Here is a 24,056-nt window from a genome sequence, read left to right on the forward strand (position 1 = left end):
CATCCCTTGATCCCTTGCAACATCCCACCATGCACTGGTGTGCACTGTTTAGATCTTCCAATGCAGTCAAAGGGGTCACCAAAATCGTATGTGTTAACTGTCCCTCTTTTCCCCTTCTTTGTTTCCTAGTACCTGTCCCTAGTAGAACACTGGCTGACATACTTTGCAATGTTATAAGCATGTTGCAACATAATGATCGTGCAGTTGCGCAAGTGCTCTCCTGTGCAAGTGCACAATCACAATTACACAATACACAACAATGTGGCCATTACTTCCAGGGGATGTACTGTCATGCAATTCCTTGAGCAATTTTTGCACCTGTACAAAAGTGCACTCTTGTGAACATTATGTTGCAATGCACACATAATGTTGCACCGTATGTCATCCCCTGTCTCGAGTAACTTTTTCTGGGAGATATTTGGGATACCTTTTAAAAATGTTAGCCCCAGATCTCCTGCCCCATATCTTTAGTCATTAGCCCCATCCAGTCATTCCTCTTCTGTGCAAACCTGTCTGGATTGCACCACTTCAGATTACAGGTGGGGGCTTACATGATTGAAAACTCCTCTATAAAAAAAGGATCCTTATATGAGGAAATTAAATATACTCAGGGGGAAGAATTCTATCTCCCTGTCATGCTAGTTTTTTATGTGTAGGGATGGTTTTTTTATATAGTGGAGCATACCATCAGGTGAACCTCTGCATGTAGTCTTAAGTCTAACTAGGCCTTGATTGTACCCTATGATATTTTAAATGTACACCTGGGTGTGAATGCAACAATCACATGATATCTCATGATTCATATGATTCATGTGTGTGCGATTCCTGATATCTGGATTGCAAACATAATCATACAGGTACACTCATCCAAGAGACGGGAGTTGCTCCGTGTCAAACCCAGGTTGTTGTCATAGAATACATGGAATGCACCTGATTTCTGATACCCTGGTTCTGTCCTCACAAATTTATGCAGCCTGGCTCCACACTGAAATAGCATTGAGAGAAACTGCTCCATTTTACCTTCTTAATTGTCTGTGCACAACAGTGATGATTAGGTGTAAAGGAAAACTAATTTGCACGAGGCGGTCTTCGGTGATTTGAAGCCCCTTGTTTATGAACAAGAAACAAACAAATCAATGTCTGCAGTCTCCCTGTTAGTTTCTCCATTGAGCAGTTGAATTCTTCACAGGGCACTCAGAACTGCCTGACAAAGTTGGCCAGAGGGCAGCGGCAGGGAGTGGAGGCAGAGGCGGTGAGATTTCCCGCAAGGCAGGGACAACTTGTCTAATAAAAGGGGGTGGGTGGAGCCTGGTGTCTGCAGGCAAAGCCTAAGAAACAAGGGGCCAGCAGACAGCTGGTGGGTGCTGCAGGAGACCGGTTCCCCTTCCAGCCCCGGCTCTGCCCTGTCACTCATAGCCTGTAGTCTGGCAGCTGCCTGGACACAGCAGGCCTCGGGTTTTAGGTTAGAGGCTTTGCCTTCTGCCTGGAGAAGGCAGGCAGTTATCTGGAGGGGTCTTCCCTCTGCAAACTTGGGCATTTCCGGCCCTCTCCTGGGTTGGACTTCTGCTGAGGTGGGGACTTGCCAGTGGGGGCTTTCCCTCGGCGACACGTCCCCCCACCAGCCGAATTAGGTCTTTTTGGCTGTCTTGGCTTGGACTGCACAATCCTCTCACCTGCTGCCTGCAAGTGCCTGTCATCTGCCCTGTGTTATCTGGAAAAGCAGGTCTCCCTGGCTGCTGTGTCTCTACCCTGCAGGCATCCCTGTACCCTTAGGGGTGTGTGTGTCTGCTTGTGGGGGTGGGGGTGGGGAGGGGGAAGAGTGAGACCGATCCCTGTGGCAATTTCTATTTTGCCTCAGAGTCCCACTTGGTCCCCCCTCCTCTTGCATTCTAGGTGTATTTCTCAGCTAGGCTTCTGCCTGGCTGTTCACTTTGTGTAGTTCTCCATTCGGAGAAGAGAGACACATACTAGAATAGGGCTTGGCTTGCAAACCCTGAAGCAGGAAGGGAGATTTGAACCCGGTGGCCTCTTCATCAGAAGCAGGGACTCATGCATCGGCACCTCCTCCATGGCATTTCTGGAGCCGTTCTCCTTCTTACGATCATGGCGCTCCTCTCTGTAAGACATTACGGCATCCGGGAGGCAGGTGGCTACCAAAGGCTTGCAAAAGAGACATCCAGTAGACAGGAGCAGCAGGAAATGATGCGATGGACCACCAAGGGTGTGATGTACCACCACAGCAGAGAGCAAGAGAATGAAGAACTCAAGGTCAACGTAGCACGTTCTGATGCTGGGGAAGGCCTGTTGCTAGAGGAGCTTTTCATTGCTGTAAAGACAACCCACAAGTTCCACCAGTCCAGGATGAGATTACTGCTAGATACATGGATATCACGGGTCAGAAACCAGGTTGGTATGAGGGTGAGTGCAGGGAATGAACGGACTGTCAATTTTTTTTTAACGTTTTATATCCCGCTCTTCCTCCAAGGAGCCCAGGGCAGTGTACTACATACTTAAGTTTCTCCTCACAACAACCCTGTGAAGTAGGTTAGGCTGAGAGAGAAGTGATTGGCTCAGAGTCATCTAGCAAGTATCATAGCTGAATGGGGATTTGAACTTGGGTCTCCCTGGTCCTACTCCAGCACTCTAACCACTACACCACACTGGCTCCGAGGTTATGAGTGTCTGGAGCAATTTCATTTCTGTGGAGAGGAGTTAAGATGGAGTAAAGACTGTGGGAAGAAGTATCAATGATTCCTTTAGCCCTACTTAGACATGATGTTGTACCTGCGATCAGATGTCTGTAGAGTTGTGCTTGTGAATGTTATTGTGTGATGGACTAGACCTGCGTTCATTTAAAAAGTGAATGTGCATGCAGGTCCCCCGAAAGGTAGCATACAGATAAGAAGTGTATTGCTGTACCTGTGTTCAACATAATGTGAATTATGTGCACACTGTAGTGTACACAGATTGTATGAGTGCTGAACATAACGTGAGAACAGGGCTTTTGTTTGGGGGCAATTCTGCAGTGAGATTGTTTTGGGTCTTGGGTTTGCCCACAAATTATATGGTACCCATGCACAGCCCATCCTGATCTCTTTCTTATCCACATGGCAGACATTGATGGGGAATCTATGGCATCTCCAGGTAGGGCTGGGAAAGACTCCTGTCTGAAACCTTGGAGAGCCACTGCCAGTAAGAGTAGACCTAATCCTGCACAAACTGTTACGAACAAAAGCATGAATTGGGAGTGTGAATCTTTTCATGCCCGCATGACCTGAAAAGATACTTTTCGAGACGATAAACAAGTAGGGCTTTCCCCACCTGCAACATGCCATATACTTGGTCATCTTACTCAGCAGGGACTATTAGCAATTCTGAATCAGAGCCATTTGAGAGTTTTGATGGGCTTGAGAGTAAGAGCCATCAAACCAATTCAGGTACCGGGAAGTTAAACTCATAAGATTCAGCTGATGAAAGTCTAAGAAACCACCAGAGGGACAGTACAGAGCCACATGAATGTGAGTCATACTCATACACTCTGTCAGATTTTGCTTTAAAGTAGGAATGGCCAATTGAGGCCTGTGGGCTGGGAATGATTTTCCCTAGCCTTACCAGATTTAATCAAGGCATAGTAAAAGCTTTGCCTGTAGGTTTATTTGGAAGAAAAGGAAAATGTTTTCCAATTCTAAGAGACAGAGTTATTCCACATATTAGTGTTTCATCTCTCATTCTTTGGGATTGTGTATGTAATGCCCTTCTCAGTTCCACCCTGAGTGCTGTGACACCCTTACTGCAGTGCTAGATGATGCTATTGTAATATTTTAGGGAGTCTGGCAACCCATGCAGAGATCAGTTTACATGGCAAAATAGACTTCTGTCCCTGGACTAATCTGGAGAGAAACCCTAGAAAATAGAAGGTGACGTGTGTGTGTTTGTAAATCAGTGATAGAGGACATTCTTTGTATGCTAAAGGTCCCAGATTCAAATCCTGACATCTGCAGTCAATAGGATCCAGTAGCAAGTGATGGGTAAGAACTGTGCCTTAGACTACCTTTATTTTAAAAAAACACCCCACACAACCTTGATTTTTCTGAATGAGGGACCTCTGCGGTTTCCAAATGCATAGGGTACATGTTCTCATAACCACCCTGTGCCAGGAATTTGAATTATTTATTTATTATTTATTTACTACATATATATGGTGCTTTTCTTCCAAGGAGCCCAAAGTGGTGTACATGGTTATGTTTATCTGGATAGGTAAGGCTAAGAGATAAGTGACCGGCCTAGAGTAATCCATGAGTTTCATGGCTGAACAGGGATTTGAACTCAGGTCTCTGACCCTGGTCCTAGTCCAACACGGTAACCACTACACCGCTCTTTTCAGTCAACTGGAATGAAACTGTTTGTCTTGAAGCTGAATCAGAACTGAACTCCTAAAAATAAAAAGTGGTAACCAATTCAAAACAAGCAGTTCAATGATCCAAGCACTCAGTTTTTCATTATAGGAGTCATATTTTATTTTCCAGCTTTTTATCCTGTTGTATGTACTTTGTAAAAAACAAAACATTAAAAAGCAAGCAGGTAAAATTTATAGAGATATTTACATTGCAAGCAAAAGTGTTTGGAATTATTCTGCATGAAATATATCTAAACTATTTCAGAATCGGTTCAAAGTATATGAACCAGTTACCAAGCCATTTTTTAAAGTTACTGTGTGCACTGAAATTGAACCCAAGTTTTTAACGGTCTGACTCCCTACTTCAATGGTGTGTATGCTCTTTTCTATTTGGAGATTATCTACATACAGGAACAAAAAAGGCACATATGAAGCAGTCCTGCATTTGACAATGGGCATGATTCAGGCAAACTGAAGCACTTTAAATCCCATTGGTTTGGTGAGAGACTTAATCATGTGCTTAAGTATCTATCCCTGAGATCAATGGGACTTAAGAGTTGGCTGGATTGTGCGCATTATTTTTGATAGGTATGCATGTTAACTTAACCCCATTTCAGTGCAGAGTCTGAGGGCAGATGATACATTCTCCTTGTTGAAGCCATGCAGGTCTAGTCAATGCCTGGATGGCAAGCTTACCTTCAGGACTGCCTCTCTCCACCAGTCCTGTCCCGTCCTGTGAGATCTTCTCAGGTTGCCCTTCTTTTGGTCCCTGGTCTCAGAGAGGTCCATAGTACTAGGGCCCGTGGAAGGGCTTTCTCTGTTGCCACCCCTTCACTTTGGAATTCTCTTCCCCCCAGATTCGGTCTGCCTCCTTCCTTTCAGCCTTTAAGATCTTATTGAAGATGTTTCTTTTCTGCCAGGCGTTTGCCCTTTAAATCTCTCTCTCTAATAATTTTTTAAATTAAATCTTGGATGCTGTTCTTGTCTGTACACTGCCCTGAGTCAGTGGATTGGGGGGCATATTAAATCTCTTAATAAATAAATAATAAATAAACTATCTCAGGAAGGAACCCCATATAGACTGGCTGGAGCTCTATGATGGAAGAAAGGTGGGCCAAGTGAAGTGAATACTTTAAGATGTGTGTCTCTTAAGAATGACCATACATGCAACTACTTTGCTGCTGAGATGTACATTTGCATGACTAGTTTATGTGGTTTTTATAAAACCAAAACTGTAATAGGCACTAGCTAAAATATAATCACTCTTAAATTATGTTTGCACACCTTTTTAGTTGAATTTGAAAAAAAGGGAATGAAGAAGTTACATGAGGCAAAAATTAAGATCAAGGTACCCTTTATGAATGTGAATTGACTCTTGTGAAAAAATTACCCAGCCACCCACCCCTTTTTTTTGCTTCTTCCACTGTTAGGGATAACATTTTTAGAAAGGCTTTTAAATAAGGTTTTACATGGCTGAGCTGACCAACCTGAAAGCTAGTCTTAAAAAAACTAAGCCCAGGGAAGCACCTGGAAGCCAAGTACTGGGAAGCCCCCTCTTCAACGGAGTAGCAGTTGAGAATACTTCCCTGTGTGGGAAGGTGTGTGGGTCCTTCAGAATGAGCAAAACTAACATGTATCTGGATTTAAAACACACACACACACACACACACACATACACACACTAAAGAAGTGCAACTGTGAATGTTTTTGACTTCGCTCTAAAGTTTTACTTCTCTAATAATTGGAAAGCTTTTTCCAGCATTAAGAGCAGTTCTCAACATGGAAGGAGAGGGCCATAAATACTTATGAAATGCATGCAGGTCGTTTACAGAGAAACTGAAATGGAATACCCATTCTGAGGCGGCAGGCAGCCCTGATTAACATATGATTTAGAAAATCACGTTTCTAATCAGTGATTTAATGCACAAATTTGCCATGTACTTTCAGCCCTGCTGATGTCCGCGCCCCCCCCCCCCGGCCAATAATTTTTCTTCTTTATCTACCCCATATTGGTTTGGTCTCTTGGTTCTTCTCCCTTGCAGTCATCCCTCAACTCCTCCATTCTTTTGGAAACAAGAGACCCACAATAATATGCAGGCTGGAAATGTAAGAAGGCCTCACCACAGCCTGGGCCCAGGGGAGGCCCACGTGCCTTGGTGATTGTCTGAATGACTTTGCCCTTCTCTCAATACATAATACAAGCGCAGTGTTTAACCAGCCTGCAGGCAGCTGGTGGGGAGATTGTTTAAGGCTTGCCTTTCTCTCTTTCAGTCCCTTTAGCTTCTTGAAAGCCCATTTTCCGCTTGAGAGGAGCTATTCTTTGCTGGACGTGATCCCCACTCTGCCCTTGGGATGGGAGAACATGCCACATAATGTTGTCAAGAGGGGCGAGGAAGGACTGGGGAAAAGGAGGAGGGCAGGGAAGCAGCAGGGAGCTTACAGGCCTTTTACACACAAACAGATGTTCTTTTCTGAACTCAAGTTTCCTTTCACCACAGAGCTTCTGTTTCCTCCACTGTTGGATATCTTAACAACATCAAAGCAGGATTCTCAGGGGTGAAGCCTTTATTTGGTGTCCACGCTTGGGGCTCTGAGTTATTTAGGGACATTGGATCAGACCGGGTTCTTCAGCTCTAGGCTGGTGCCCGGAAGCTCAAGGTGAACTGGATGAGCCCAGCCACATTGCAATATGAAACATATATATTCTTAACAAGCATCTGTTCTATGAGTCACACATCTACACAACACTATCAAACCAGTTTCAAAACTGTTATATTGTCAAGGCACCCAACTAGGGTTGCCAGCTTTTAACTGAACTGGAGATTTTCCCCTCTTAATATTTTTTCCAGTATTTTTCACAATGGGGAGATTCACATATGATGTGGAACCTACCTGCAAAGTTGGTAACCTATACCAAGGCAGGAACCTGAGGTCCACTTGGGGCCTTAAACCGAGATGTGTAACCCAGATTTGAAACTGGTTTGCCAAACCAAGTGCTGTTCCCACTGATGTGTGCATTATGTCTGAAGCCATGCTCTTCATGGATGTCTGGCTCATTCCAGATGAGTCACCACTGCTGTCCATGAACATTTATATACCACTCTTCATCCAAAGTTCCCAAAGTGGTTTACAAAGGAAAATAAATAATACATAAATAACATGATCGCCTGTCCCCAAAGGGCTCACAATCTAAAAAGAAACATAAGGCGAGCCATATCAGAAAAGAAACATGCATAAGGCAAACATACCAGCAACAGCCACTGAAGAAATGCTGTGCTGGGGTTTTGGATAGGGCCAGTTGCTCTCCCTCTGCTAAACATAAGAGAATCGCCACTTTAAAAGGAGCCTCTTTGCTCAGTTAGCAGGGAACCCACTCCTTTTGCCATCAGGACCAATGACTGTGGGGCAACTGATGTAGGGAAGGCTTGGCAGTCTGAGGTCGGTGCAAGGCAGACTGGGATAGCATCCAGGACCTTGCAGGGAGGCCTGGCCAGGGGGCGTAGGGATGTGCGGTTCGGTGGTCCGGATCCGGCGGCTCGATCCCGGACCGAATCGGGCCCTTCCGGGGACCGAGCCGGACCGAATTCGAGCCGGTTCGGTACCGAACCGGCTCGGGTTTCCCGAACCGGTTCGGAAACGAAATTGAGTCTCTGGAGTGTCTCTTTAAAGTTCCAAGTGTGTCCTCCATTTTGTGTCTCCTTCCCGAAACCTTTGCTCCTCCTTGCATCCATTTTGTGATGCTATTTCCAGGCATTGTATTGGCTGCGCTATTGATCCTTTGATTGGCCAGAATGAGTCCTTTGGTCTGGTAGGCTGCTTGGCTGTTGCACTGTTGAGAGCTGGCACCCTGTTGGCCGTGGGGGGAGTGCAAAGGTGGGGGCTCCCAAAGGAGGGAATTTCAAACCTATATAAACCCAAGCCTCTTCTCTGGAAACTTCTCTTGGCTGCAGTTGTGGGATCATCTCTGAGACCTGCTTGCCCTTTGCTGGCTGCTCTGGTGTCTCTGTGAGTCCTGACTGTGTCCTGTGTCTCTCTGTGTGTGCTCTGTCTAATCCTTTGTCCACCTGCCCTTTGTGACTCTCTGTGTGTCTCCTCTCTCTGTCTGTCTCTTGTCTGTATACTGTGTGTTACTTCACTTTACTTTCTTCTTAATTTCCCCCAATTTTCCCTGTTCCTTGTCTGTCTGCTTTTCTCCCCCCTCCCCCCCTTTCCCTTCTCATCCTTTGGGCCTACCCTCCCCCTCCCCCACTCCCACCCACTGCATCCTCATTGCTTTAAATCTTCTTCCATTAATTATTGCTCTTTGTCCTGCCTTGTTTTTGTCCAACTTTTTGATTTTCACATTGCATTCCATTGGTTTCATTTATATATTGCTTGCTGGTTTTGCTTAAATTGTACCATTTTGTTTGTTTCTGCTGACTGCTGCTGCCCTGCGAGTTGGTTCCCTGAATCCCTCCCCCCCACCCCCAGAGGATTCTGTTGTTGTTTCTTGTTGTCCCATATAATCAGTTTTGGTTCCCTGCTCCAAACTTGCCCCTCCAAGTCCAACCACACCCCACCCCAACCCCACCCCATCCAGCCTTCTCCCAAGTTTGCTGCTGCCAAACAGAGTCCAGTTTTCTTTGCTTGGTTCCACTTATTCATTTGCTATTATTAATTTGCAGCAATTGTGGTTTCATTGTCTCTGTTCACTTAGTGGCCCCCCTCAGAGTCTGTGTTTGGTTCCCCCTCCCCACACCCCCACCCCCAAGTTTTTTCTGCTGGTTATAGTCTTTCTTTTCATTTTTTTTTAAACTTCTGGCTTGTGTTCTCTTGATATATATTGCTTTATATATTTTGCTACCCTCCTCCTCCCCCCCTGCCTGCCCCCCCACCCTCCCTCCTCCCAGACCCTAGACCAGGCCCAGCTCCTCCCCCAACCACCCCATCCAGCCTAATCGCTGCTGCTGCCCGAGTTGTTCCAGTTTCTCCTTTGCTGTTTGTTGTTGCCCCCTCCCCATCCCCCAACACCCCTCTGCCACACACTAGCCCCCAACCACACACACCCTCTCTGCTCCCCCCACCCCACCTCTTTTCCTCCTTGCCCCTGACTCTCTCCACTTACCCCAGGCCCCCTGCCACACACTAGCCCCAACCACACCCCCCCTCTCTGCTCCCCCCACCCCACCTCTTTTTCTCCTTGCCCCCAACTCTCTCCACTTACCCCAGGCCCCCTGCCACACACTAGCCCCAACCACACACACCCTCTCTGCTCCCCCCACCCCACCTCTTTTTCTCCTTGCCCCCGACTCTCTCCACTTACCCCAGGCCCCCTGCCACACACTAGCCCCAACCACACACACCCTCTCTGCTCCCCCCACCCCACCTCTTTTCCTCCTTGCCCCTGACTCTCTCCACTTACCCCAGGCCCCCTACCACACACTAGCCCCAACCACACACACCCTCTCTGCTCCCCCCACCCCACCTCTTTTCCTCCTTGCCCCCGACTCTCTCCACTTACCCCAGGCCCCCTGCCACACACTAGCCCCCAACCACACACACTCTCTCTGCTCCCCCCACCTCTTTGGACCGCTGCTACTGCTGTGTCCTCCCCCCACACCTGAATCCCCCCTCCCTGCTGCGCTGCGCTTCTCCTCTCTCCTCTTTCTCTCTATCATCTCTCTTTCTCCTCTCTCTCTCTTTCTTTTCTCTCTCTCTCCTCTCTTTCTCTTTGTCCCTGCCCCCCCTCTCTTTTCTCTCTCTCTTAGTCTTTTCTCTCTCTGCTCCCCTTCACTTTCCACCTCCTCTCCCACAGCTGCAGCCGCACACAGTAGCCTACCCACCTGGCGGCTGCCATCGTTTTTTTTTTCTTTTTATAGTTTTTGGTTGATTTTGTCTCTGCTTGGGGGTGAGTTGAGCGACACAAATAGTGTTGTCTCCTCACTTCTGCCCCTCCATCGTTGTTGAACTACCCCGGTTGCCTGTGTGCCTCGTGCGTCCGCCCTGCTGTGTCTCAGCCCAGGGTGGCTGGCTGGCGGCGGCGAATCTGTGACCAGCAGTGAGCGGCAGGAGAAGGACCGGAAGAAGAGGGGTTAGTGCGTGTGCGATTGTGCACCTTTTGTTGCCCCTTTCTCTCCCTAGCTGGCGGTTTTAAATAGGGACACCCCTATTCTGAAATGCATTTGGGTGTGGGGAGGAGGGAGGGAACCTTGGAGAGGAGATGTACTGTTGTAAAACTTGTGTCTTCATGCCCATGCCCAGTAAAGAAATTGCTGCTGTGTGTTGCGTTGCATTGCATGCGTCTTGCAGGTGGTTTTTGAACAGGTGCCTTCCAGAGTGCTTCCTTGCCTCTGGGGCAGTCTGAGTGGGGTCCAGGGTTCTGATGCGATGCTGCCACTACATGCTGGGCCCATGCCATGCCAGAGTGCTTCCTTGCCTCTGGGGCAGTCTGAGTGGGGTCCTGGCTGGGCTCTGATGCTGCCACTACATGCTGAGCCAATACACACGTATGATGATGATCATGATGTTCAATCCATGAGGCTGCCATCAAGTGTTTGCTGCTGCTTGCTTGCCATGGCATTGGGCAGGCAGAGTCACAGAGTGGGTGGGTTCAACCTCTGTGTTGGTGTGACTGGGTTCTGGTTTTGGTTGTGTGCAATTTAGAGTCACTAAATAGGCTGCATTGAGTTTGATGCTCCCCCCACAGGAGCATTACTTGAGAGCCACCCCCCAGAACCCACACTTTGTGTTCCAGTTCACTAAATAAGGGTTTCCTCCTTTGATCTGCAGGTTCCCAAGCGTTGACTGCATCCCTCCCCCACCCCCGGTAGGTGCTGTGCCCTCCCCCCATCCACTTTCCCCCCCCAAAAAAGCTAAAAACTTGCCACCCACACCACAACTACTCCACCCAACTGCCCGTGCCACCCTCCCACACCGGGGTTCCACCCTTTAACCCCCTATTTTTCTAAAAAAAACCGCTCCCAGACCCATCTCCCCAATTGGCTTGGTGGTTGACTCCCAAATTCAAAAAGGACACCCTCCCCCTCACTTCGATTGGCTTCCCCCCCATATCAAAAAGTCTTCCTTTCCCCCCAATTGGCTTCCTTTTTTGAAAACAAACTTCCCCCCCGCCGCCTCCAAATCAGCTGCCTTTTTTTTGGCCCCTAAGCCCCTCCAAATTATTTTTCTGACCCTGTCTGGCCTTCCTCCTAAAGTCTCCCTCCTTCTGACCTAGCAGCATGTCTGAGCGCCGTGTGGCGGGCAGGGCTCGCTCAAGGCTGGCAGGCAGAGGTGGGAGAGGCCAGGTGCGGGGTGCGCCTGCGGCATGGGGAGGGAGAGGACGCGGGGAGCCTGAGGACACCCCAGTTCTCCCCATTGGAGAATTCTTTGCTCCGGCCCCATCTTTGGTGCGCAGGATTCAGTTCCCCACGCCTGCTGCCGCCAATCGCGGCAGAGGCAGAGGCACCGTTAGGGCTGTGGCGGGTCCCTCCTCGCCGGCGGCACCAGGTGCTGCTGAGCTACCGCCAGTTGTTGAGGTGGAGGAGACTGTGGAGTTGGAAGAGCAGGTAGAGGGTGGTGAGGACCGTGCGGCTGGCAGCGATGCAGCCAGGTTCTCCCTCCCTCTGGGGCCCCTTCCCCCTATCCTTTCGCCGCTCAGTGGGGCCCCCCCTCGTGAAGCCCGACACTCTGGTGGGGAGCGGTCTGGCGAGGTGGTGGAGGAGAGGCCTGCCTCTCCGATGCCAGTTGAGCCGGGCCCTTCCTCCGCTGTGGAGGGCGGAAGGGGCGGGTTGGGTGGCAGCAGTGGGCAGGCAGCGGCGGCCGCCCCCCCCTAGGACTGCAGCCACCCTGCGAGAAACGGCCTAGGACGGCGCCCAGGGCGCAGGAGGCCAAGGGCAGTGGTGCATGGGTGCATTTTGAGGTCCCTCAAGATGACCCATTCCACGCCCGCTGTGTCCACTGCAGGATGCTTGTCAGCCGTGGAAGGGACCCTGCGCACCTGGGTACGACGCCTATGTGGAGACACCTAGAGCGTCACCACCCAGGTCTCAGGGGACAGGCTGGCAGCGCTAGTGCGCCTTGTGCATCTGCCACTAGGGCGGGCAGCGGCAGTGTGCCAGCCAGCAGGCAGGCTACACTGCCCGTCCAGCGGTGGACGCAGTCCTCGGGCAGCCAGCGTATTGTTCGCGTGGACCATCATCACCTCACCCGCCTCATAGGGGAGATGATTTCCACCGATGACCAGCCGTTTCAGGTGGTCGAGAACAACGGCTTCCGCCGTATTCTCCAATACCTGGCTCCCGAATACGTCATCCCCTCAAGGACGACGTTCAGCCGGAACGTGGTCCCCTCCCTGTACCGCCGGTGCAGGGAGCTCGTGTCGGCCGAGCTGCGTGCAGCTCCGGCCGGGACAAGCGTGCATTTCACGACTGACCTCTGGACCAGTGTCAGTGGGATGCACGCTTCTTTCCTGGCCCTCACTGCCCACTGGTGGGGACCGGAGAGTGAGGGGACCTCCGCGGGCGATGCTTCCGGGTCCGGCGCGGCTCCCGCTGCACTACGGCACAGGTGGGCCGTCCTGCACGTGGAGACGATGGACACGAGGCACACCGCGGAGGAGGTGGCGGCCGTACTCGACCGCCAGATAGAGGAGTGGATTGGCGGGTGTCCACACCTCTCCCGCGGCTTCATTGTCACCGACAATGGAGCCAACGTTACCGCCGCTGTCGAGACAGTCATGGACTGTGTGAACATACGGTGTATGGCACACACGCTCCATCTGACCGTCAGGGACGCCCTTGGCCTTAAGGAGCTGAAGGCGTCCCAGGAGAAGGGGGCCCGCCCCATCGCAGCTGCTGTTGCTGCCACGGCCACGCTTGTGGATAAGTCCCGCAAGCTGGCCGCCCACTTCCACCGCAGCGAGAAGTCCAGGAGACTGCTTCGCCAGAAGCAGGATGACCTTGGCCTTCCTCGCCATCTCATCCCTACGGATGTGGAGACGCGGTGGAACTCCACCTTCCTCCTGTTCCAGCGCCTGTTGGAGCAGGAGAGAGCCCTTGTCGCCCTGGCGAGGGACGAGTCCTTGGATGTCTGCGACTTCTCGAACGCAGAGTGGAAGCAGATGTCCGAGGCGGTGTCGGCACTCGAGCCCTTCCAGCTTGCCACGAAGGGCTTGTGTGGCGACACCACTCCCTTGAGCCAGGCGCTGCCCACAGCTGTTGGTCTCGAGAAGCTGATGGGTGGACTCCATATCTCTCTGACCACGCCAGAGGGTCGTGCTCTGGCTGGGAGGCTGAGGTCTGGGGTTGACAAGCGGCTCGTTGATGTGCTGGGAGACAGGGAGGAGTATGTCCTCGCTTGTCTCTGTCACCCAGCCCTCAAGGGCAATGCCGTGAGTGCCGACGACTTGCCCAGGTGGAAGGGCATCCTGGTCGAGAAGGTTAGGGAGGAGGAGGCCGCTAGGGCCCGCAGAGACCAGGGTGTTGGTAGTGGTGCGGGGGCAGCCCTCGCGGCCCAACCCGCACCCAGCAGCAGCATGGGCGGCCAGCCGGCGTCAGCTTCCCCTTCCCCTCCCTCTTCCCAGTCCAGCAGCGCGGCATCCCAGGCGGCGCCATCGCAGCAGCCATTTGCTACCGACTCGAGATCCGCCCAGTGGTTTCAGCGGTTCTGCTATGGCGCCATGCCTGGTATGCGGGAGGCTCGACCTGCCAGGCCCCCCTCCAGTGCTGAGCAATGCGTTGCGCAGTACTTGGAGGAGCCTGTGGAGGGAGACGGCGTGGACTGCGCACAGTTCTGGGCGAGCCGCCGCCAAGTCTGGCCGGACCTGGCGGTGGTGGCTGTGCGCCTCCTCTCCTGCCCCCCAACCAGTGTCCAGAGCGAGCGGGTGTTTTCACGTGCCGGGGACGTGGTGACACCCTCTCGCTCCCGCTTGGACCCTGGTCTGGTGGAGCAGCTGGTCTTCCTTAAGGTGAACCTCCCCCTGTTGGGCTACCCCAAGCTGCAGTTTGAGACGGGCGAGTGATTACCGTGGGTTGCCCCATGGTTGGTCACCTGCCTGGCTCGACCTCTGCTTATCCCTACCCTCCCCCCTTCCACCTCTAGCTGAGCTGACGTGACAGATGCTGAGCCGTGCCAGCCAGTCGCAGCGTGTAGTGTGCCCACACAGAGATGCAGTTGTAGTAGTAGTTGTAGTGCTGCGACTGGCCAGATGTTTACAATGCCCACGCCCACCTAAAAAGAAACCCAATGCTGACCAGCACAGGCCCTTTATCTATCCACCTGTCAGCATTTGGGGACCTGGCGTGGGCACGGCACACCCCCCCAAAGTAGCACAGCCCACGGAGTACTAGACTTAGCGGCAGCGGCGGGTATACGTTCAAAAATGCAGTGTAGATATGTAAATACTAGTAAATAAACATGTAAATAATTTTTTCTTTAAAAACCCCATGTCAAAATCAAGCCTCAAAATTATGCAAAAGAAAGAAAAAAAGGTGACAAAGGGAGCACAAAATGATGAATGCCAAATGAATTGATTTTATTGAAAATGTCACCAGAAATCATGTGTGGGGGGCTTGGTTTACATGGAGAAAATGATTGGGTGATTTTTTGAAATGAAACGAATGAATTATTATCATCTTATGTTCATCTTGATTGTGGTCACTGTTGATGTTGGCTGATGGCAAAAAACCCAAAACCATCAGAATAGCAATGAACTGGCTGCCAACACAACATATTGATTGATAACTGTGCAGGGGGGGAATTGGGTCTGTGTGTGTGTGTGTGGTGCAGGCTCAGTCTGTCTCTTCCTGTTGTGTGTCTGTCTGTCTGTCTGTCTGTGTGAATGGATGCCTAGCACTGTCTCTGTGTGTGGATGCTTTCTGTGTGTAGTGTGGTGTGTGTCTGTCTACATGTTTTTTTTCCTCCCCCCCATGCCTCCCTCCATCCTTCCCCTCTCATCCTCTCCCCTTCCTCTTCACCACCTTCCGTCCTCCCTCCCTTCCAGCCCACCACCGCCTCACCTGCCCCCAACCCCGGTCTGGCAGATGATGAGAGTCTGGTCTCTCCCACCGAAGCACACACGTGAGCACGTGTGTGCACAAATATGTGGCTGACCAACTCTGAGCCGGACCCTCCCCCCTTCAATCCCCTCTACGTCCCTCTCCCCCTCCCCTTTCCTCCCCCCTGCCTCCCAGCCTCCCTCCCTGCCTCCCTCCCCCCTCCTAGCTAGCAGCGCACACATACACACACAAAACACCTGTGGTGGCAAACACCACCAGCACACATGCACTCACACTGGTGCCACCACCACCTCTGCCTTGGGCCTCTGTGTCCTTGAGCAGATATGTGGTGGTGGACCAGAGAAGCATTTCTTTCCAGCAAGGCAAAAGGCATGCACTCACTGCACACACACACACACACACACACGAAGAGGTGAAGACGAGAAGAGGCAACTTCTAGGACCAGCAGCAGCAGGTGAGTGTCGTGTAATTGTGTTGCTTCCCAAGGCCACTGCCCATGCTCAATGCTCAGTCTGCTGAAACTAAAGAACTAGCTACAATCACCCTTCCTCACATGCAGCTCAGCTCAGCTCAGCTCAGCTGCACAGCACACTGACTAACTAGACACTACAGCTGGTGGTAGAAAAAACAGAAGTCTAGATTCTAGAAGATGTCCTGGTGGATTTTAAACTTTCAAATCTGTGCTAGGATTGCCTTGCCTCCTCCTCCTCCTCCTGCCTGTAATTGTGCCCTCTCCCCTTGCAGTTGCGCCGTCGTGATGGGTTGGTGATGTGCGTGCGCCGTCTACTTGTTAGCTCTCTCCTCCTCATGTTGGCTGGGCTTGCCAGGCACTGGCTGGCAGCAGCTGTTGGCTGTGTGCTAGGCTCAGGCTGTGGCGCGCGTGACTGGACTGGGAATGTTATTGTAGCGGCAACACTGGTTGTGGTGGTAGCAGTAGTAGCTGTTGTTGTTTCTGGGCTGGTGGCTGCTGGCCTGTGCTGACTCTGCGCACTTGGTCTGGTCTGGTCTGGTCATTGGGATGCAGATGTAGGGTGTGTGTGCATCATCCATGGGGAGCATCAGAGCAGAGCAGAGCAGGTTGGCTGGCTTCTGTCTGTCGGGCCTAGTCAGTGGCAGGCACTGAGTGAGGCGGTGGTTTCTTTGGGCATCACGTCACCCATCATGCAGAGCGGCAGGTCTGCTGCTCTGCTGCTCCGCCTCCTGCTTCTTCTCTGTGTGTGCTGCTCTTGTGCTTAGTGTGCTGCTCCGCTGCTGCTGCTGTGCTGGCAGGCAGCACAGCAGTGGCCTTTTTGTTAGATCAGAGAGTGGGTGTTGTCTCTCTGAGTGTCCTCCTCTTACTTGCTTGGATAGGAGTGGTGGTAGTAGGTAGGCATTAAGATGGACTGACTAGGTGTTACGTGTTAGGGCGCCCAGAGAGAGGGGCCAAAAAGATGGGGTGGCAATTGTTGGGTTGCTCCTAGTATTATTGGTGAATTTCTGAAGAAAATTTTTTTCCCCATTGGCTAGAATGGGGGTTCGGGGCTGCCCCAGACCCGCCTCTGTGGGGTGGCAGCACCGCCAAAGTGGGTCCGGGGCCATGGCAAAAATGCCCTCAGTCCCTCCCAGCAATCCCCGTAGAGATAGGAGTGTAGGTTCTGTTGTTTTTCTGAGGTGTTCTGAGTGAGTGTGGATTCTGTGATAGCAAATGAGAGTGGATTCATGGTGTCTCATTGGAAATCTCATTAGCTATCATAGAATCTACACTCAGAACACCTCAGAAAAACAACAGAACCATCACTCCTATCTCTACGGGGATTGCAGGGAGGGACTGAGGGCATTTTTGCCATGGCCCCGGACCCACTTTGGGGGTGCTGCCACCCCACAGAGGCGGGTCTGGGGCAGCCCCAAACCCCCATTCTAGGCAATGGAAAAAAAATTTTCTTCAAAAATTCACCAATAATACTAGGAGCAACCAATTGCCTTGGGATTTTTGGGGTGGAGGACACCCATGGGTGGCTACCACCCACCCCAGCTTTTTTGCCCCTAAGGGCTCCACATTGCGAGTTATGGGCAAGAATTAATTTTTTAAAAAAAATTTGTAAAAAATCAGAGGAAGGTCCAATCGACTTGAAATTTGGGTGGCAGGTAGAACACAATGTCCCCTTCAAAACCAGCCACTTTTTGTGATCCGAACTGGTTCGAAACCGAACCGGACCGGGGGGGTGGTCCGGCAAAACCAGAACCGAACCTCCCCGGTCCGGTCCGGACCCGGTCCGGACCCGAACCGAACCGGGAGAACCGGTTTTATGCACATCCCTAAGGGGGTGTACCTCTGGCTCAACTCAGCAACTACTCTGACTACTACAAATATTTATATACCACTTTTCAACAAAAGCGGTATATAAATATACCCACAGTACCACAGTACACACTACTTATCCACAGTATCCCTCCAGTGACTCTCTTATGTTTCTTTTTAGATGGTGAGCCTTGAGCCTTTTTGGGACAAGGATTCGTCTATTTAATTTAATTTAATTTAATTTAATTTAATTTAATTTAATAATTCTCTCTCTCTCAACTGCTTTGGGAACTTTTCAACGAGAGAGAGAGAGAGAGAGAGAGAGAGAGAGAGAGAGAGAGATTAAATTAAAGAGATGAATCCCTGTCCCCCAAAGGCTCACCATCTAAAAAGAAGCATAAGTTAGACGCCAGCAACAGTCACTGGAGGGATACTGTGGGTAGGGCCAGTTCCTCTCCCCCACTAAATAAAGAGAACCATCACTTTGAAAAGGTGCCTCTTTGCTCAGTTAGCAGAGGCTACGTCCGACAAACTGAGATACGTAACTGTCTGCAATGCTAGCTTCAGGTTCCCCCCATATCTCGGGCTGCAGTAACCTCAGGTTTCACAATGTGTATGAACCTGCCTGATATCTTGCCATTAAAATCTGAAGGATTGCTTTCAGTAATTTCCTGGAAACTGATGCCAATTCTTGGAGGGTCTAGGCCAGTTTGGGAGGGTCTGCAACCCTACGCCCAACTAAAAAACACCCTGAGGGTTCGCATTCTATGAAGGGACCTATTGTGGAGAATGATCAGCATCCTACATCAGTGAAGCTGAGTCAGACCATTGGTTCATCTGACCCAGTACTCTGACTAGCAGTGCCTTTCCAGGACTTTGGGGAAAGTTCTTTTCCAACTGGGGATTGAACCTGAGACCTACTACATGCAAAGTGTGTATTCCACCACTTGCCGGGTTCTTTAGGCGAAACCATGATTCTTAAACCCGTTTCAAATCTGTTTCAGTTTGCTGAGTAGAAAAGACTTTCAGGGGACCAGATTTCAGAAAATGTGGACCAATCTATTATTCTGTATGGAGGAGCCAGTCTCTTTGCAAAGAAGCTGGGCCAGATGCTTATTATCAGTAATCATGCAGCACTTTAAAAAAGAAAAATCCAAACTTGTTACAGTCTTTATTTCACAGCAGCCTTGTGAGATAAGGCATTACTAAACCATTTGTACAGATGATAACTCTTTCTGAGAGTTGAAAGCACTTGGTTTCCATTACCTCAGTTATAATCTCGGGCGATGCATACATATGACTGGACGAATTACTTGGCTTGTAGTAGGATGGTAGGTTTGGAATTGAGGAAATTTAGATACTAGAGTAACCGCTCTCTTTCTTTCCCCCCCTCAGACATATGTCTTTACGGATAAAGAAGATGATGAACTGCAGGAAAAACTGGGTAATCCAGCTTTTAACATTGCACAATATCTACTCACTGTTGGGAACCCTTTTCTCAAAGCCTTAGAAGCCTGTCAGAGGGCCCTCATTAGCTTGCCAAACTGAGTGGGTTGAGAACAGGCCAGTATGTGCTTTGTCATAGGTATGACAAGTGATACTGGGCACATAATTCAGCATCCTGAGAAACACACCTTTTTATTTCATTAGAAAACTCCAATTTTCTAGCCCCTAAGGCTGTGCAGATTAGACTCAATGGAAGTGTCATTGAGCAATGCCTGAGCGTTTTTCACCCAGCAGACTTTACTTCAAAGTTGCCTCAAAAAAATGACGCAAAAACCCTGGATATGTGTGTGAAGTGTTCCCCGTTAGTTCACAGGGACTTCGGGGTAAATCTGGCTATATGTGAATGCACACCCTCCATTCTGAAGAAGATGCAAGTTAAAAGCCCTGGGAGAAAAACACCATGGTGACTGACTAAGGTTCCAGTGTTTAGGGAGTAAAGCTTCAGTTCCCTGCAGAACTGGGGAGGAGTGCTGGTCTTGTGGTAATGGGCATGAATTGCTTGCTTTGCTAAGCAGGGACTGTCCTGGTTTGCATTTGTATGGGTTACTGCATGTGAGTGCTGTTTGCTATAAGATGTTTCCTTAAGGGGAGAGGTCAGTGGGAGAGCATCTGCTTAGCAGGCAGGAGATCCCAAATGCACTCCCTGGCATCTTCAAGTAGAACTGGGAAAGAATCTTGCCTGAAACCTTAGAGAGCTGCTGCCAGTTAGTGTAGACAATACTGAGCGAGATGGACCAATCATTTGACTCAGTATAAGGCAGCTTCCTATGTTGCTAACTCTTTGCCTCTCCTAATAATCAGAGGACAGGGCCGGCCCAAAGGTTTCTGGTGCCACAGGCGAAATATGACTTTGGTACCCCACCCCACATTCAGTACAGAGGAAAATGAGAAGTCTAGAATAAACTTTTACATGTATTTATTTGACATTCAAAATGAACCATTTTTTAAAAATTTGTATATATATTTTATTTATTCAATTTATATACCGCCCTTCTAAAAAAGTCTCATAGCGGTTTACATCAAAATAAAAACAATTAAAATCAATGAACAGTTAAAATAAAAATTATCAAAACAACATAAAACTAATTTACAGTTAAAACATTTAAACAGTTAAAAACCCTGGAGAACCAGGCTGAACACTTACAGCAGTTAAAAACAAAACAACAAATTAAAAACCCTGGAAGGCCAGGCCAAACAAATAGGTTTTAAGGGCTCTCCTGAAGGCCAGCAATGAATTCAGATTACGGATTTCTGCCAGGAGTGCAGCATTCCACAGCCCCGGGGCAGCTACAGAGAAGGTCCATCTCCGAGTTGCCCCAAACTGAGGAATTAACCCTTTTTAACGGTTTCCCCTCCCTGTGTATGCCAAGGTCAGGCATCAATTACCTGATCACAGATACGTGAAACTGTGGATGTCAGGTCTGTGGATAGCACGCTCTCCCTGTCTTACTATCCACTGTGTTGACAGGCCATATGGCTGGAATGCTTACTGTCTCCATGTGAGTCAGGGAAAGTGGAAAACTTGATTCATGTATTTTTTGTGGTTGTAATTTCTATAATGGGTTAAGTGATGTATTTATTCAGCCATTGCTTATGGTTTTATCCTGGAAGGTCTTTGGGGTTCTCCGTAAACTTTTAATGAACTGACACCAGGCCCATGTTACAAGAAAAGCAGCCAGGTTTTTTTTAGTTTCTGCCATCAAGGTACATGGCAAGCTGATATAATCTGTACTGAATTATTCTGAGTCAATCTTTGCATTTTTGAGCATCCGGTGATGTTCTTCAACATTGTTTTTATATCCAGTTTTTTAATCAAACATTTTTGTTATGGCTACAGCTAAACAAATAAACTGATTGTTTCATTGATTTATTTGGAGCTCAGCCAATCAAGGAGAGTGGTCTCTTGCACAATAAATGTACAATTTTGTTACCAATGGTTGCAAGAGAGTTCCAGCCATTCTCCTTCCGGATAGCGATTCTGATGAGGCCGTATCTTATTTCTTCTGGACTCAGAACCTTGGTGTCCTGTTGCTGAGAAAATGAGACTCTTCTTGTGGTTGGTGCTGTCGTTGCTAATGCGATTACTGTACATGTGGTTATTGTGCAAATGTCATTAGCACCCCCTGAATAGAGCCTGGGGGTTTAATCATGACCAGCAACACAATTCTCCACCCACACATGCTATTATTTGACATCTAGAACAAAATATCCTTTGCTGAGTGCATGCTCTCCCATTGGTTTTTATAATCAATACTTTTATTGAATGCTCAACAACCATTTTTAAAAACAAATCAATGCAAATTTGTACATTGCATCAACACTGGATTACAGTTTCAAACTATTGGTTCTACTCCCTACTGCACAGCCTGGCTTGTTACATAGGAAAATGCCCTATACTGAATCAGGCTATTGGTCCATCAACTCAGTATTGTCTGCTCTGACTTGCTGCAGCTCTTTGGGGTTTCAGGCAGGAATCTTTTCTAGCCATATCTGGAGATGCCAGGCGTTGAACCTGGGACCTTCTGTTTGCAAAGCAAATGCTCTACTACTAAGCTGCAATCCCATCCCTAGGTGGGTTGACTGAATGACTTCATTCATTCATTCATTCATTCAATCACTTTACAGTTCCAGCCCAGGGCTTCTCACCCAGCATCTGTGAGCTGCTCTGCACAGCGGCTTTCTCAGTCTCCAACTGCCTCCCTTCAAAATGGAGACACTTTGGAATGGCTTGTCCTATTTGGGTAGCCCTTGCAGGATGTTTCCTTCTGCTTCCTCTAGTGACTGTGCCCTCCCTGTGCTGGAGGAGCACATACCCTACAGTTCTTTAAAACCAAGAACAGCAGCATGGTCCTCCCCGCACCCCCCCCCCATGCACCCAAATTGGATATTGGGCTAGGGAGGTCTTGGGGATGTCTCACTCTAAAATACAGTTTGGGCTTATATCAATGTAGGGAAGCCCGTAGCTCTTTCACTCCTCATTTTGTTGCAAGAATAAACTTGTCTTCATCCATGTTGCTGGCAGTGAGTACAAGGAATACATGCTCCAAATGATTAGTTGGGTGCCCTGAACCTCTTGCCTGCCTGCCCACCCCCTCGCATGTGCCCCAACCTTGTTTGGATGAAGCAGGAGGCGGTGGCAAGGGGATGTGCTCCGAACTGGAATTAAGCCCGCCTGATGCTCCCTATCACCACTTCCTCTATCACTGAGCCTCCATGAGCTTTCCCAGACAGCAGGTTTTACTTCAGGTTTACTGCGAGGCTTTACTGTGAGTTTGGATCTGCCCAAATAACCCGATGCAAAAAGTAGATTTTTTAAAACCCTGGACATAAATTGAGCAAAGCTCCAATGCACAGTAATCCCCCTAGCCTTCAAATAGTTGGAAATTCTCTGTGGTGAGAGAATCCCTTTCTCATTATAGCAGCGTGCACAGAGGCACAACACAGCGGATTTAGTTAGGCATGCATGTATGCTGAGAGTAAAGTAACTTGGAGCCAGTTCATAGTTTCAAATCAATATAAAAGGCATTTATTAAGGAACTCCATTCTAGATAGGAAAGTGAGGAGTTAGGATCTCTAATCTATCTATCTAGCTGGATGCAGATGGATTCTGCATCCTCTCTGCACATATGGTGCAGGGAGAGAAGCTTGCCATGTTGCAAGGTAGGCGGGCAGGTAGGAAGAGAGAGAGAGAAAGGAAGGAAGTCCCTGAGATTAGCAATCTACACATCAAAGGGATAGCATCAGAGCAGTGGAAAAGGGATGACAAATGTCTTGACCCTCTAGCCCTCTGACTTACTAGTCTGTCCTCCACTGTCTGAGGCAAAGAGACAGCGCAAAGTCCTTTAACTTCCAACACAATTTTCATGCAGTGGCAACAAGGCGGCTGCAAGAGATGATTGCAAAGGAGAAGGAAGCGTGAAAACAAAGCAGATGCCGTGGGCCAGACACCCGATCTTAGTAGAAGTCTAATAGAACGCCTTTGCTTGTCTTTATTTTAAAGATGTTCTGGTAAATCGGGATCGGCCCGAGTGCTTATCCAGAGTTGTCTCTTTTCCCCAGCAGGTGATCATGTCATCATCACGAATTGCTCTGCAGAGCATAGCCACCCAGCACTCTCGTGCAAAATGGCGGCTGAGTTCGATGTGTTTTTGGCAAGTGGCCTCAGGTGAGCAAACTTCCTGGATTTGGAAGATGTGATGTCACACAGGATGGGAGTGAATGTCAACCCAAACTTAGTGTGAACTTGGAAGGTTCTCCTCATAACAGTGCTGGCTGATATGTGCATGTTGTCCATAATAAATATGAATATTCCATACTCTGCTTCTCATGGACTAAGGGCCCACAAAGCTTGACATTTTTTAAAAAAAGTTTTAAAATGTTTTGTATTGTATTTGTATTTTATTATATATTATAATTTGTTTTGTGTTATGTGTTTTAATTGGAGGTGTTTACTGTTGTGGTGTTGTGAGCTTCCCAGAGCACAATTTGTTATAGGGTGGCTAACGAATAAAGTTGGATCGTCATCACCACCTCCACCACCAATATAGGCAAGTAGTTTGCATCAGCAAAATGTCCTAGGAGGGAGCCACAGAGCAGGGGCATTTGGGGTCACTTACTAAATGCGGGAAAATGACTTGATTAGCAAGCCAGAGCCTGCCAGTTCGAATCCCTGCTGGTATGTTTCCCAGACTATGGGGAAACACCTATATCAGGCAGCAGCGATATAGGAAGATGATGAAAGGCATCATCTCATACTGCATGGGAGATGGCAATGGTAAACCCCTCCTGTATTCTACTTAAGACAACCACAGGGCTCTGTGGTCGCCAGGAGTCAACACTGATTTGACGGCACACTTTACTTTACTTACTAAATGCAAAACAT

At 49.0% G+C, this 24,056-nt stretch overlaps 1 protein-coding gene across 1 annotated transcript in view; it reads left to right on the plus strand.

Moving 5' to 3' along the window:
• The first annotated feature begins 2,049 nt into the window (after nt 1–2,049).
• The window catches only part of MFNG (MFNG O-fucosylpeptide 3-beta-N-acetylglucosaminyltransferase), a 54,791-nt gene continuing 32,784 nt past the window's right edge, over nt 2,050–24,056 (plus strand). Inside the window, exons 1-3 of the mRNA XM_053256242.1 lie at nt 2,050–2,406; nt 19,064–19,112; nt 23,237–23,339. Coding sequence (XP_053112217.1) covers nt 2,050–2,406; nt 19,064–19,112; nt 23,237–23,339 — 509 coding nt within the window. The remainder of the gene's footprint in view (nt 2,407–19,063; nt 19,113–23,236; nt 23,340–24,056) is intronic.

Source organism: Hemicordylus capensis, chromosome 5, assembly GCF_027244095.1.
Source record: "Hemicordylus capensis ecotype Gifberg chromosome 5, rHemCap1.1.pri, whole genome shotgun sequence".
Lineage (NCBI taxonomy): Eukaryota > Metazoa > Chordata > Lepidosauria > Squamata > Cordylidae > Hemicordylus > Hemicordylus capensis.